Source organism: Balaenoptera acutorostrata, chromosome 15 (genome assembly GCF_949987535.1).
Source record: "Balaenoptera acutorostrata chromosome 15, mBalAcu1.1, whole genome shotgun sequence".
NCBI classification, from domain to species: Eukaryota; Metazoa; Chordata; class Mammalia; order Artiodactyla; family Balaenopteridae; genus Balaenoptera; species Balaenoptera acutorostrata.
Genome location: NC_080078.1, coordinates 3083971 through 3098096, shown reverse-complemented (window position 1 = coordinate 3098096; position 14126 = coordinate 3083971). Strand labels below are relative to the sequence as shown.

At 40.1% G+C, this 14126-nt stretch overlaps 1 protein-coding gene across 9 annotated transcripts in view; it reads right to left on the bottom strand.

Annotated features, from left to right (window-relative positions):
* Nucleotides 1-14126, bottom strand: part of SDK1 (sidekick cell adhesion molecule 1) — an 838709-nt gene that overhangs the window by 148735 nt on the left and 675848 nt on the right. For all 9 annotated transcript variants that reach the window (XM_057528493.1, XM_057528492.1, XM_057528494.1 and 6 more), the window contains 2 exons: nucleotides 5715-5830; nucleotides 3699-3891 (listed from right to left, as the gene is read on the bottom strand). In XM_057528493.1, the coding sequence (XP_057384476.1) occupies nucleotides 3699-3891; nucleotides 5715-5830 (309 nt within the window). The remainder of the gene's footprint in view (nucleotides 1-3698; nucleotides 3892-5714; nucleotides 5831-14126) is intronic.

Genomic DNA, 14126 nt, shown 5'->3' with positions numbered 1-14126 from the left:
TCTCTGCTCCCCCTTCCACACGCAGCTGGCTACCTCTCACATAATAGGTATTCTACAAACCTCGGGATGGAAGTACATATACATGTTTGTATGTTGGATAGATGGATGAATGAATCCCCTGTAATTATGACAGGCCCAGTACACACAGAACTTGATGAGGTAGCCTTAATATTTTTTTTAAAAGAGAGAAGGCTACAATCTGACCAACTGTCTCCTTTAATCCTAAAATCTGATGAGGGCTATATAAAGTGTATAATTATAAGGCAGATTCCAAAGCACAATACACATTATATTTTCAAGAACTCATGAAACCTTAACTGAGATTGATCATATTCTGGGCCATAAAACAAACCTCAATAAATTTAAAAGAAGTGAAATTATGCAAAGTGTGTTCTTTGACTGTAATGGAGCCAAGCTAGAAGTCAGTGGCAGAAAGACAACAGGAACATCTCCAACACATGGAAATTAAGTGGCACACTTCTAAATCATCCATGGGTCAAAGAGGAAGTCTCAAAGGAAATAAAAATATATAGAGCTCAGTGAAGATGAAACAGAACATATCAAAATATGTGGTATGCAGCTAGAGCAGTGTGAAGAGGAAAATTTATAACACTAAGTGCTTACATCAGAAATGAGGACAGACCTCAAATCAATGATCTAAGTGCTTACCCCAAGAAATTAAAAACAGAAAAGCAAAATAAACCCAAATCAAGCAGAAGGAAGGAAATAATAAGAGCAGAAATCCATGAAATTGAAAATAAGAAAACGATAGAGAAAAATTAATGAAACAAGATAGCGGTTCTTCAAAAAAATCAATAAAATTGATAAATTTCTAGGAAGAATGACCAAAAACCTCCACAAAAAAACAGAAGAAAGAATGAAATAGGGAATATGACTACATATTTTGCAGCCACTAGAAAAACAATAAGGAAGTACTACCAACAACTTTACACTCAGAAATTCAACAACTTAGTGGATTGATTCCTTGAAAATCACAAACTGCCAAAATGAAATAGACGACTGAACAGTACTAGAACCATTAAAGAAACTGAATTTATAATTTAAAAACTCTCAAAAAAGAACTCTCCAGGAACAGAGGATTTCACTGAAAAATTCTACCAAACATTTAAAGAAGAATTAATACCAATTTTACACAACCTCTTCCAGAAAACAGAAGAGTACGAACTTATTTTATGAGGCCAGTATTATGCTGATACCAAAACCAGACAAAGACGATAAATACAGTAAAGTAAAATTTCAGACCAATATCTCTCATGAACTTAGATGTAAAACATCTTCCATAAGGTATTAGCAAACTGAATCCCACAACGTGGACAATAATTATATACCATGACCAAGTGGGATTTATTCCAAGCATGCAAGCTTTGTTCAACATTTGAAAATCAATCCACTTTATCAATTAACAAACTAAACAGTAAAATGATACGGTCATATCAATTGATGCTGTAAAAGCAATTGAAAAAATTCAACATTTATTCATGACAAAAACTCTCAGCAAGTTAATATCAGAGGGAAATTACCTAAACTTGATAAAGAACAGCTATAAGAAATATCATACTTAACAGTGGAAGACCAAATGTTTTCTCTCTAAGATCAAGAACAAGGCAAGAATGTCTGCTCTCACCACCCTTATTCAACATAGTACTAGAAATTCTAGCCATTGCAACATGGCAAGAAAAAGAAATAAAGGACATATAGATTAGAAAGGAAGAAAGGGTAGGACATGGATATGCCTATAAAACAAGAATCTTTGTGGTATTGGAACCATGCAGTATCTTGATTGTGATGGTAGATACACAAATCTATACATGTGATAAGTTGCATAGAACTAAACACACATACACGCATGCATGCGCATGCGTGCGCGCGCACACACGCACACATGAGAACAAATAAAACTGCAGAGATCTAAATTGGACTGATGGGTTGCATCAATGTAAATATCCTGGTTGTGATGTACTATACTTTTGCAAGTGTTACCATTGAGGGAAACTGGGTAAAGTGTACATGGGATCTTAGTATTATTTCTTACAAGTTCATGTGAATCTATAACTATCTCAATAAAATTTCAGTTAAACAAAAAGCAGGTAGCAGATCAAAGTCAGAGTATGGGAAGAACATCAGGGATCAGTTAATAGTGGCAGAGTTACTTTTTATCTTTTTAATGGAAGGAATATCAGTGGTCTCAGAGGGTCAAGAAATCCATTTCTATTCTTCCCGTGTCACTACTTTGACACAGACCTTGAGTCAATTCAAGGCAGTTACAGCAGAGTAGTGGAGTGAAAGCCAGGTGGCTATGGGTTATGGGGAACGGGAGAGGTTAGGAGTCAGAGTAATCGTTTATACTGAGAGCTGGGTGACTCAGTGGGCAGCACGGTCAGGGAGTTGGCACTTCTGGGTGAGGGAGACCTGAGCATATTTGTGGGCTGAGGAAAGGTCAGAGTCTTCATCCTCTGAGAGAGGAGGGAAGAGGACCAAGAGTGAGAACATAGGGAAACTCAGACGGAAGGGGGAAAGCGAGGAAGCTCATCCTGCACGGCCTTGACCTCTGTAAATGTCATCTGCTGGGAGGACAGTGAAGCTGGGTCTCAGGGGGCAGGGCAGAGCGGAGCAGTGGATGACAGCACCGAGCAGAGATAAGTACAGAAGGTCGGACCACAGCCAGAGCCCAGCTGAGATGGGAGAGGAGGAAGCTGGAGGAGAGACAAGTGGCAGCCCTTTTCAACTTATTTAAGTTTTAATTCTCCTTATAAAAGAGTACATACTCATTGTCGCAAGGAGAATATGCAGAGAAATAAGAAGAAAATAGTAAAAGATACCCATAATCATGTCACATGGAGATAACAACTGTCGGAATTGTGATATATTTCCTTCAAGGTCTTTTCTCAGCTAATATGGTCTTATACAAGTGTATCTGTATAAAATTTGTAACTCATATAGTTTTGTATACTGTTTTTTTTTCCACGTAACATTAGATCAAGACCGTTTCCTCACAAAACTTTTTTTTAATAACTACAAAATATTTAGTATATTGTCATTCCATAGTTTTTAAATTATCCCCCTTTGGAACATTTGAATGTTTTTCATTTTTTTTCCAATTACTAATAATTGTAATTAACCTCATTGCATATAAATCTTTGTGCACATCTGTGATCATTTTCTCAGAAAATGTTTTCCAGAAGCATCAGTTGGCCCAGGAGCAGAGAAGCAGCTGATCTGAATTGACCAGCTGGAGACAATGGAAAGTCCAGGGTCTTAGAGAGGCGCAGGTGAGATTCCCCTGGGGAAGGTCAGGGAAGACATGGGCTGGGAGGCTTTAAGGGGAGATTCAAGAAGAAGGTAAGGGGATTGGAAGTTGAAATCTGAGTGAAGAGAAGTCTAGCAAGACAAGACCAAAGGCTGACTGTACAGCTGGTACTGGACTGTCCCTCTTGTCCTCACAGCTCCTTCCTCTAGCCAGGCTTCCTTCCATACTCCACAGACCACCTCTGCCAAACATTGTTACTACTTTCAATGACTTATCTCTCCAGGGCGAGCAGACTGTGAACACACTGAGAACATGGAGTTTGCTAGTGACCCACCTTTGCTCTTGCCCTGTGCTGGATACGACAGTGGCCCAAACCTCTTTGACAACTGACTAAAGGCTATTGATAAGACACTTGGAAAGGAGTACTCACTGTCTTCATGTGTCCGTATGAGCTGAGGCGTGCTTGGAGGCCCGTCCCCCGGAGTGGTGAAACACAGAACTGATGTGAAGTAAGCAGTAAACTTCTTCAAGTTCGTTATGTACCCATGGTGGACTCCATGGAAATCTGGAGCAATGGTGACGACAGTGACGGCCTCGGGGACATCGGCTGGCCACGCCAGAAGCTGGGATGGAACAGGGTGAAAAAGAGATCCTTTTAATTGCATGTCTTCACCCTCAAGTCTGCACCAGAATTTTATTGCACAATTAAAATGTCTTCAAAGAAAGCAAAGTTGTAATTAAGAAGCCCCATACATCCTACATCTTATAATCTCACTGAAAAATATTGAGTTTAAAAGATATCTCATAGATTATTGAGTACAGATATGTATATTTATATATATATTTTATACATGTGTATATAAATAAAATATCTACTCTAACTCATGTTGGGAAAATGGACCTCCTCAAACCTTCACCTTCTGTTCACTTAAACATGTTACAGAACATATTTATTTTTTAACATTTAGAAATAATGATGACATTACTGTTACTCAACTGCATCAGTACAGTCGAACATCAATACAAATATTTTTCTAGTTAGGCACCTATGCTGACTCAAAAAGAAGCCCCTGGTTCAATGGGAACAATGTTAATTATTTATAATTTATATGACACCAGTTTTCTAAAAAGGATTTTAGGAGATTGATTATAACTTTAAAGAAATATAGTATATATACACATTCCAAGGAAAGTTGTTTTAATGTTTTGGCAACATTATGTATGAGTGTGACTTTTAATTCCTCTGACACCAAACATTTCTAGGGTTAATTAGGTCTGAAAATTGACACTCTACATGACAAGGAGCATATTTATATCCATTAGGCTGACAACCAAGCCATCAAATGAACACCCCAGTCTTGCCAATAAGACCTGACGGGAGAGTCAAGAAGGCAGAATCAACTTCGTTGATCAATATGATTTCCTTTCTAAGAAGCTTCTGACTGTAGATACCTCTGCGGGGGAAAAAAAAGGCAGGACAAATTTCTAGCTACGTCTGCCTTTCTAGAGAAAAACAAGTGTTTTAGTAAGTTGAATCCAAATGGAAAAAAAAAATTAACTGTGTGTCTGAGGAAATAACACTCTGTGAATCTGAAATGACCAAGTTTTCAAGCAAACTCTCTATAAAGATATTCCCTGAGTTCACCTGCTGTCACAGAAGATTTGCGAACATACTGCAGGTAACATTCAAGTGGTCTCCCAGTCCAGCCAGGAGATGCTGATCTAAAAGGAAAGGTAACCTGTACTTTTGGAAACTGCATCCAGGTACATCTCTGAAGGTAACATATTCTGGTACTCAGACAAAGGGCAGATAGGAGTCTGTCCTTGTCTCTAATTCAGTCCGGATAGGTGCCCCGAGTCAGCTGGTCCCAGTTCTACAAACAGAACTTTCCCTAAAGTAGCGAGAGGGGGACCTACTTATCCTTACTTGGTAGAAACATCACTCATTTGCACCCAGTGCGCTTTGAGAGGACGCCCTTCCAGGAAGAAGTGGTTTGTACACGTGCTGATTCCAATCAACAGGGATAAGTCTCCCACTGGTCATTTTAAAATGGACGGCTTTTCTCATAACATTGCTCAGTTCTATATGAACCATCCTCTTTTTTCTTTCTTTTTGGTTTTTGGCCACACTGCGCGGCTTGTGGGATCTTAGTTCCCCCACCAGGGACTGAACCTGCACCCTCGGCAGTGAAAGCACCGAGTCCTAATCACTGGACCGCCAGGGAATTCCCGTGCACCATCCTCTTGATAACCGATAATTTGAGTGTCTGAAGCAGTATAGCTGATGAAAAGACCTTGGATACAAGGTGACCCCAGCAGGTCGACACGCTCTGTAACCGGCTGCCGTGGGTTCCCGATGAAATGAGGGGCGGGCAGTCCCCTCACTCATCACAAGACCGTGACACACCACGACAGCCGCCCGGAGGCTGTGGCCCAAGGCGCCTACCTTGTAGCCCTGGTTGATGCCATTGATGAACTGCTGGGGTGGAGGGTTCCACAGGAGCTGGATGGTCGTGGAGTTCACGGCTTCCGCCTGCACGTTCTGCGGGGGCGAGGTCGGCACTGCTCCAGGGCAGCCGAGGGAGACAGCGGGACACGCGGCCAGAGGCGCGGGGCAGGGGGAGGAGAAGAGACTCTTAGCTGCTGCTCACGATTCACCGGTGATCGCAGCACTGAGAACGGGGAGGGTGATGGACCTTTGGTGAAGCTAATCGTGACGTTACAAAGAAGAAGAACTGGGCGACTTCTCATTTTCTGCTGGGGAATTCTTTAAGGCACACGCAGAAAAGTGGACCGGATCACCTTAGCCCCATGGGCGAGCCTTTCCTAGGGATCCCAGGATGGATAGCAAACAAAAGCTTTCTCTGATTTTTTTTTCAGTTACCTGATATTTGAGATCAAGGCAAGGTTTCATCCAGAAATCTGCATTCCCTGTTATATATCACAGGGTTTCAAGCCCAATTATCCTTCACATGAAAAAAAAAATCCCTTTTCATAGGTATTGTTATTTATTTATTTGTAGGCTAAATTTCTCTTTGTCTGCCATAGAAATTACCATTTAAAAAATTTCCACTTTCCACTTCTTTTATTGAACAGCTACTGAACCCAATTATATACCTGCCCAGTGGCCTGTCTTCAAGGAAGTCATATTCTAGGGGAGGCACTCATAGAACTGAAATAGGCAAGTGACTCTAGAAAACACACAGGGCAGAGCCTCTGCCCTAGGAAAGCATGGAAGGCCTCACATCAGAAGACACTTGCACTAGGTCTGGGATAGAACTTTGAGGAGGGAAAGGCCTTGAGAAAGGCATTCGCACCTGAGAAAACGGAGTGAGCAAAGGCGTGGTATTATGAAAAACCTGGTGAACGGTGAGAAAACAGTGAGCGTGGCTGGACGTGGGGTCCAGGGGGTGAGAGGGGCGGAGGAAGTAGACAGGTCACTGTGGGGATGGCCTCACATGCCAAACACAGCGGGCAACAGTGTAGACGGTAGGCAGGGGGGAATCAAAAGCCTTGGAAAACAGCAGTGACGTGACATGGGCAGCTTTTTAGGACGACAACCTCAGTGGCCTCTGGAGAGGGCACTAGTCCACTGGCTATGCCACACAACGTTCTGCAGGACGCAAAGGAAGGTCCTGGTTCTTTAGGAGCTTGTTCCAAAAGAAAGACACTGAATCCCAAAGGGCCCTTTGGCTTAAGGTACAGAAACAAAGACAAGAGTCTCTTAGCACAAGACACGTGAGGACAGAGCACGGTCCTGTTACAAATTACTACACCTTTCATTACGCTCTTCTTCAGAAGCTCATCTCATTAGGCAGAGGTGAAAAACAGAGAATTCATCCAAGCCCCTTCAGTCACGCTCCAAGCCACCTGTCTTTTCCCATCTGCTCTGGCTGTGCTATCTCTGGGTCCCTCCCTCAGTAAGTCACCAAGAAGACTGTCCCACTTCTCACGCAGCACCCATCCAACATTTGTGGACTAAAAATGGCCACGGGGATTGCTTTGCCTAGGCTGTAGAAAGTTGGAAAGAACATCGCAGCCATTAAGCATGAGAAAAAGCTGAACAAACGATAGAGTCCTAACTTTTCTTGAGCCCGTAAGGAAGCTGAGGTCACAGGGCAACGAAGTGTCTGAAATATAAGAAAAGATGGACCTCCCCAAGGAGTAGGAATGTGAACATGGGCTCGCTTGTGACAGAGCATGAGAGAAAGAGCAATGGACACCACACAATTGGGAAAATTCAGCTGAAATTCTTAATGAATTGTTAAAGGCTGAATGTAGGCTAGCAAGGGAGTATAGAAAGTCTCTGCTGCAGATACACAAAAAGGTACAATGCATGTAAGACACAAAAACAAGAATAACAGCCTTTCTCATCAGAAACTATGTGAGCCAGAAGGTAATGGGGTGATATCTTTAAAGTACTGATAGAAAAATCTATCACCCTGGAATTCTATATTCTGTGAAAATATCTTCTAAATATGAAAGCAAGATAAAGACATTTTCAGAAAGACAAAAACTGAGAGAATTCATTACTGGCAGACCTGCATGCACTATGACAAATGTTAAAGGAATATGATCTCAGACACCAAAACTTTAGATCTATGCAAAGAATTGATGACTTCTGGAAATGGTTAAAATGAAGTAAATATAATGTATTTTTTTCTTATTTTGGTTCACTCTCAAAAAATAGTAGCAATTTATTGTGGGCTTATAACATAGGTAAGAATAAAATGACTGACCACAATAGCACAAAAGGTGGGAAGAAGGGATTGAAAGTATACTGTTACAAGGTCCCTACATTATACATACAGTGGATTTCAAGAGACATTGTAATTAATGAATGATATATATTTTAAACTCCAGAGTAATCACTAAACAGATTTGAAAGAGAGATATAAATAAGGCAAGAGTAGGAAAAATAATGTAATTGTAAAAATATCTAATGAATCAGAAAGCAGGCAGGCAAAAGGAAGAGAAAAGGAAAAAAATAAGAGAGAGAACAAATAGAAAACAATTAACAAGATGGCAGATTTTAATCCCATCCTATCAACAGTTACATCAAATATATAATGTAATATATTATCAATATATTTTATTGTCTATACCAATAAAAGAGAGATTATCAGTTGGATGAAGAGCAAGATCCAACTACATGGTGTTTAAAACAACCCTACTTTGAATATGAGGACACAAATAGCTTAAAAGTAAGAGAATGGAAAAAAATACATGAAACACTAATTAAAATGAACCTGGAGTGGTTATATTAATATCAGTCAAAGTAAATACCCGACCAAGGAATAAAACCAATGATAAAGAGGGATATTATATAATGATGACGTGATCTATTCACCAAGAAGACTCAGCAATTCTAAATGTGGATGCAACAGAGCTTCAAAATACGAAAGGCAAAACTGAAAAAACTGAAAGTAAAAACTAGACAAATCTATTAGTATAGCTGGTGACTTCAACACTCCTTTATTTAAAAAAAAAAAAGGTAGACAAAGAATATCAGTAAGGATCTACAAGACCAGAATCACATCATCAAGTAACTTGACCTACATAATATTTCTTTCGAAATCTACCCAGTAACAACATAATACACATTCTTTTCAAGCACACATGGAACTTAACTGAGATGGACATATTTGAAATATACGTCATATAAAACAAACTTAAACAAGTTAAAAATAACTGAAATCACAAAAAGTATGTTTTATGACCCAAGAGAATTAAACTTGAAATTAATGATAGAAAGATACGTGGAAAATCCCTAAAAACTTCAAAATTAAGGAGTACATTTCAAAATAACCCATGAGTTAAAGAGGAAATCACATGGAAAGTTAGAAAGCATTTTCAGTTTAATGAAAGTGAAAAACACAACATATCAAAATTTGGGGATGTAGAAGTGTTAGAGGGGAATTTATAGCATTTAGATGTTTATATTAGAATCTAAACTTCTACTTTAAGAATCTATGAGAGTAGATTAAACCTATGGAAAGAAGCAGTAAAGAAAAAGAGCAGAAATCAATGAAATAAAAATAAACAATAATTGAGAAAATCAATGAATGCAAAAGCTGGTTCTTTTAAATATCAATAAACTCTTAGCCAGACTGATCAAGAATAGACAGAAATCACAAATTACCAACATCACCAATATCATGAGACACCTCTATAAACCCTACTGAGAGTAAAAGAATAAAGGAACATTCTGAGTATCTTTATGCTCATTAATTCAACAACTTAGACAAAATGAACAAATTCTTTAAAAGAAACACACTTCCAATCTACTCAAGAAGAAATAGATGACCTGAATAGTCAAACAGCTATCAAATATTTGAATACAAAATTAAACCCTTCCAACAAAAAAAGCTCTAAGCACATAAGGTTCACTGGCTAATTCTACCAAGCATTTGAAGAAGAATGAAATAAAGACATTCTAAAGCATTATCCTGACACCAAAATAAGAAACAGATGCTGAAAAAAAAAAAAAAAAAAAGAAAACTACAGGCCAAATATCCCTGAGAACACAGGTACAAAAATCCTTAATAAAATATTAGAAAGTCAAATTCAGCAATATGTAAAAATCACAATTTATCCTAATCAAGTGGGGTTTATCTTATAAACATAAGGCTGGCTCAATATTTGAGTATCAATCAGGGTAATTCAACATTATCAATACAATTTTAAAAATATCATCATCTTAATAGATTTAGAAAAAGAATTTGACAAAATTCAACCTCCAATAGTGATTAAAAAAAACCTCTCAAAGTAGGAATTCAAAGGAACTTACTAAACTTGCTAAGGGGCATCTGTAAAACACCTATAACCAACAACTTATTTAAGATGAAAAACTGAATGCTTTCCCCTAAGATCAGCAACAAAGCAAAGGTGTCTTTCTTACCATTCCTATTCTGGAAGGGCAAGCTGGTGCAGTAATCCAAGAAAAAGAAATAAAAGGCATACAGATAGAAAAGGAAAACAAAACAAAACAAAACAAAAAAACTCTCTCTATTCACAGACAATATGATCATCCATGTAGAAAATTCCTCAGTCTACCAACTATATACTCCTAGAACTGAAATTAGCAAGGTTATAGGATACAAGATCAAAACACAGAAGTCAATTATATTTTGAAACATGAGCAATGGACAACTGGAAATTGAAATTAAAAATTCAGTACTGGGGCTTCCCTGGTGGTGCAGTTGTTAAGAATCTGCCTGCCAATGCAGGGGACACAGGTTCGAGCCCTGGTCCGGGAAGATCCCACATGCCGCGGAGCAACTAAGCCCTAAAAACTTGCGCATCACAACTACTGAGCCTGCGCTCTAGAGCCTGCGAGCCACAACTACTGAGCCCACGTGCTGCAACTACTGAAGCCCGCGTGACTAGAGCCCATGCTCTGCAACAAGAGAAGCCACCACAATGAAAAGCCCGCACATCACAACGAAGAGTAGCTCCTGCTCGCCGCAACTAGAGAAAGCCCACGAGCAGCAACGAGGACCCAATGCAGCCAAAAATAAATAAATAAAATAAAATAAAATAAAATAAATTCAGTACCATTTACATGGCAGTTAAAACATGAAATAGATAAAATTTAACAAACTGTATGCAAGATCTGTATGCTGAAAACTGATGAAAGAAATCAAAGTCCCAAGTAAATGAAGAGTCGTATATTAATGGATTGGAAGACAACATAACAAAGATGTCAATTCTCCCCCAATTGATCTATAGGTTGAATGTAATCCCAATCAAAATTGCAGCTAGCATTTTTTAGAAACTGAAAGGTTGACTTTAAAATTTATATGGAAAAACAAAGAAATTAGAATAGCAAAATCAATTTCAAAAAAGAAGAACAAAATTGGACAACCTTTACTACATGATATCAAAACTAACTATAAACCTATAGTAATTAAAACAAAGTGTTACTGGAGAAAGGAGGAACACATCGATCAATAAAACAGAGTTCAGAAATTATTCACATACATATCAGTTGGTTTTTGACAAAAGCACAAAGGCCAACTGTGGAAAAAGATAGTTTTTTCAACAAATGGTGCTGGAACAAACTGGACATTCATATGCCAAAAAAACCCACAAAAACCAATCTGGATCCATACCTTACACCGTATATGAGAACTAACGCAAAATGGATATGGATCACATGCTTAAATGTAAATCTGTAATTATAAAACTTCTACAAAAAAATAGTTGTGATGTTGGGTTAGGCAAAGATTTCTGGATATGACAGCAAGGGTACAACCCACGAAAGAGGAAAACTGATAAATCTGACTTCATCAAAATAGTAAACTTCTGATCTATGAAAGACACCTGTTGAGAAAATGAAAGGAGAGGCCTCAGATTGGGAGAAAATACTCGTAAGACACATATCCAATAAAGGACTTTTATTCAGAATATACACAAAAAACTTTCAAAACTCAATAATAAGAAAACCAAAAACTCAAAAAATTGTCAAAAATAATTAAATAGTTACTTCAACAAAGAAAATATAACGATAGAAATAAGCACATGAAAAGGCCCTCAATCGACATCACTGGCCACCAGGGAAATTAAATCGTGATGTGATACCACTATATACCTACTAGAAGAGTTAAAATAAAACAATGACCAGATTTTAGTGAAGATGCAAAGCAACTGAAACTCTCATACTTTTAATGGGAATGCAGAATGGTAATAGTTACTTGGAGAACAGTTTGGTAGTTTCTTAACGGAGTTAAACATGCTCTAGCCATACAATCCAGCAATCCTGCTCCTAAGTATTTATGCAACAGAAGTGAAAACTTAAGTTCACGTAAAAATCCGTATGCCATGTTTATAGCAGTTTTAGTAATAACCACCCTAAACTGGAAACATCCCAAAGCCCTTCAGCTGGTGGAGAGGAAAACGAACTATGGTCCGTCCACGGGATGGAACACTGCTCAGCAGTGAGCAGGAAGGAACGTCTCACCCTCACCAACAACATAGGTGGGCCTCGAATGCATTACACTAGGGAAAGGGGCCCGACTCAAAAGGCTACATGCCGGGTTTTCCCATGTTTATGATATTCTGTAAAAGGAAAAGCTAAAGGAGAGAAAACACGCATGGCTGCCAAGGGCTGAGGGTAGGGGCCGAGCTCTACCCTCGAGGTAGAATTTTACTGTATGTCAGTTATACCGCAATAAATCTGACTTTAAAAATGCTGCAGATTCTTTGATGCTTTTTCTCATCTAGAGGTGGTGTCTGTGTTTGGACCCCCTGAATGCAGGCTCTGTGACTATTTTGACCGAGAGAATACAACCCAGGCCTTAATGAACTAGAAGCTTCTACTCCTTATCTCTAGAACTGTCCTTTCTGGGAGCCCCGAGAGGCCATGGCAGGAGTCTGGCGACCCTGCAACCACCATGCTGGAGAGGCTGTGTGCAGGGGCCCAGGTGGACAGTCCCAGGGTGCCTGGCCTCACAGCCTTCCCTGCTAAGGCACCAACACGTGAGTGAACCCATCTCCCCTCTCCCAACACCCAACCGCCAGCCCAGCCCATCTGCCAACTGACCGGGCACAAGGCACTGCCCCTCTGGGCTCAAATTCCCAGCCCACCCAACCATGAGATATGATGCAACGGCGCTGCCTTCAGCCTCTAAGTTTATTCTACAGCAATGGATAACCGGGACAATCTCCCTCGGAAGAAAGAAGGAAAAGGGGAGGAAGGAGAAAAAGAGGGAAAGGGAAGGGGAAGGAAAAATATCAAGAGCTGTTGGGAAAGGACTGAAAAGAGCTGTGACTTTTCCTCTTAGAACCCATGCTCTCATTCTTTGCAGGCTTAGCTCTGGGATTTCATTTCCAATCACTGACTCCGAAATTCCATACAACTTTCCAGTCAAATGTTGTTATATTCTCTAAACTAAGACCATACAGATCAAACACTTTGATAAAATGGCATTTTGCATAAACTAAATGAGCAATATCTCCTGCTGTTCTTTGCTTTGCTTTGCTTTGGTGTCACGTACCAGCCATGCTGAGAGGCACTCACTTGCCTGGTTCTGGCCCTTCACCCTAAAGTCAGTGCCCCTCACCCCACCCCAGGACCCAGGACCCAGGCCTCCAGCCCTCCAGCCCTGGCTGACCCGGTTAAGAAGGCAATTCCCCCGCCCTTCTCATTTCCCAAGAGGGCACACAACCATGAGACTCGAGAACCACTCTGCTTGTGCCATCCTCGCATCAGAGCTCCCATGGTCCGGCCCTTTTGCACACACTCTCCACCCCAAAGTCACGGGATAGAGGTTCTGAAGCCTCAGATTCCTTTCTCTTACCCATCCTGGGTTTTACTCCAAAAATCGCCAATTTTTCTCAGCCCTCTTCTCTCTCAGATCCTTCAGCTTCTCTTTTTCCTAATTATTGTCATCAAAAGTGACTCACAGATTTGCGGACAACGGGATTAAAAATTCCCTCAAGTGAGAAGAAGACCTACAGCCCATAAATCCTTCTCGACAGTGCTTCAAACAAACGCGTCACTATGGCTGAAAGGTCTTAATTAGCGACGGTTACGTAACCCTGCCCTTCTGGGAAAGGCCGGGCTTAGGCTCTGAGCTGCCATCCGTCTGCAGAAAGGTGGAGGCCCATGTGTCCAGAGCCGGGTTCCGTCTTCACCAGGATCCCAGCTGGAAGCTGTGGCCTCCTGCTGCTGGGAGTAAGGCCTCCAGGGATGTTTTCTCCCCAGATAATTAGCATTTGAAGTGCCAATCTTTCCAAGCTTCTAACTGCAGGCCTTGAAGAGGCCTGGTAAAGTGACAGGTGTTATGCTTTTCTGTGATTTTCATTGCTCAAAAAAAAATTCATTTTCACCAGATAATTCCCCCAGCATAGATCC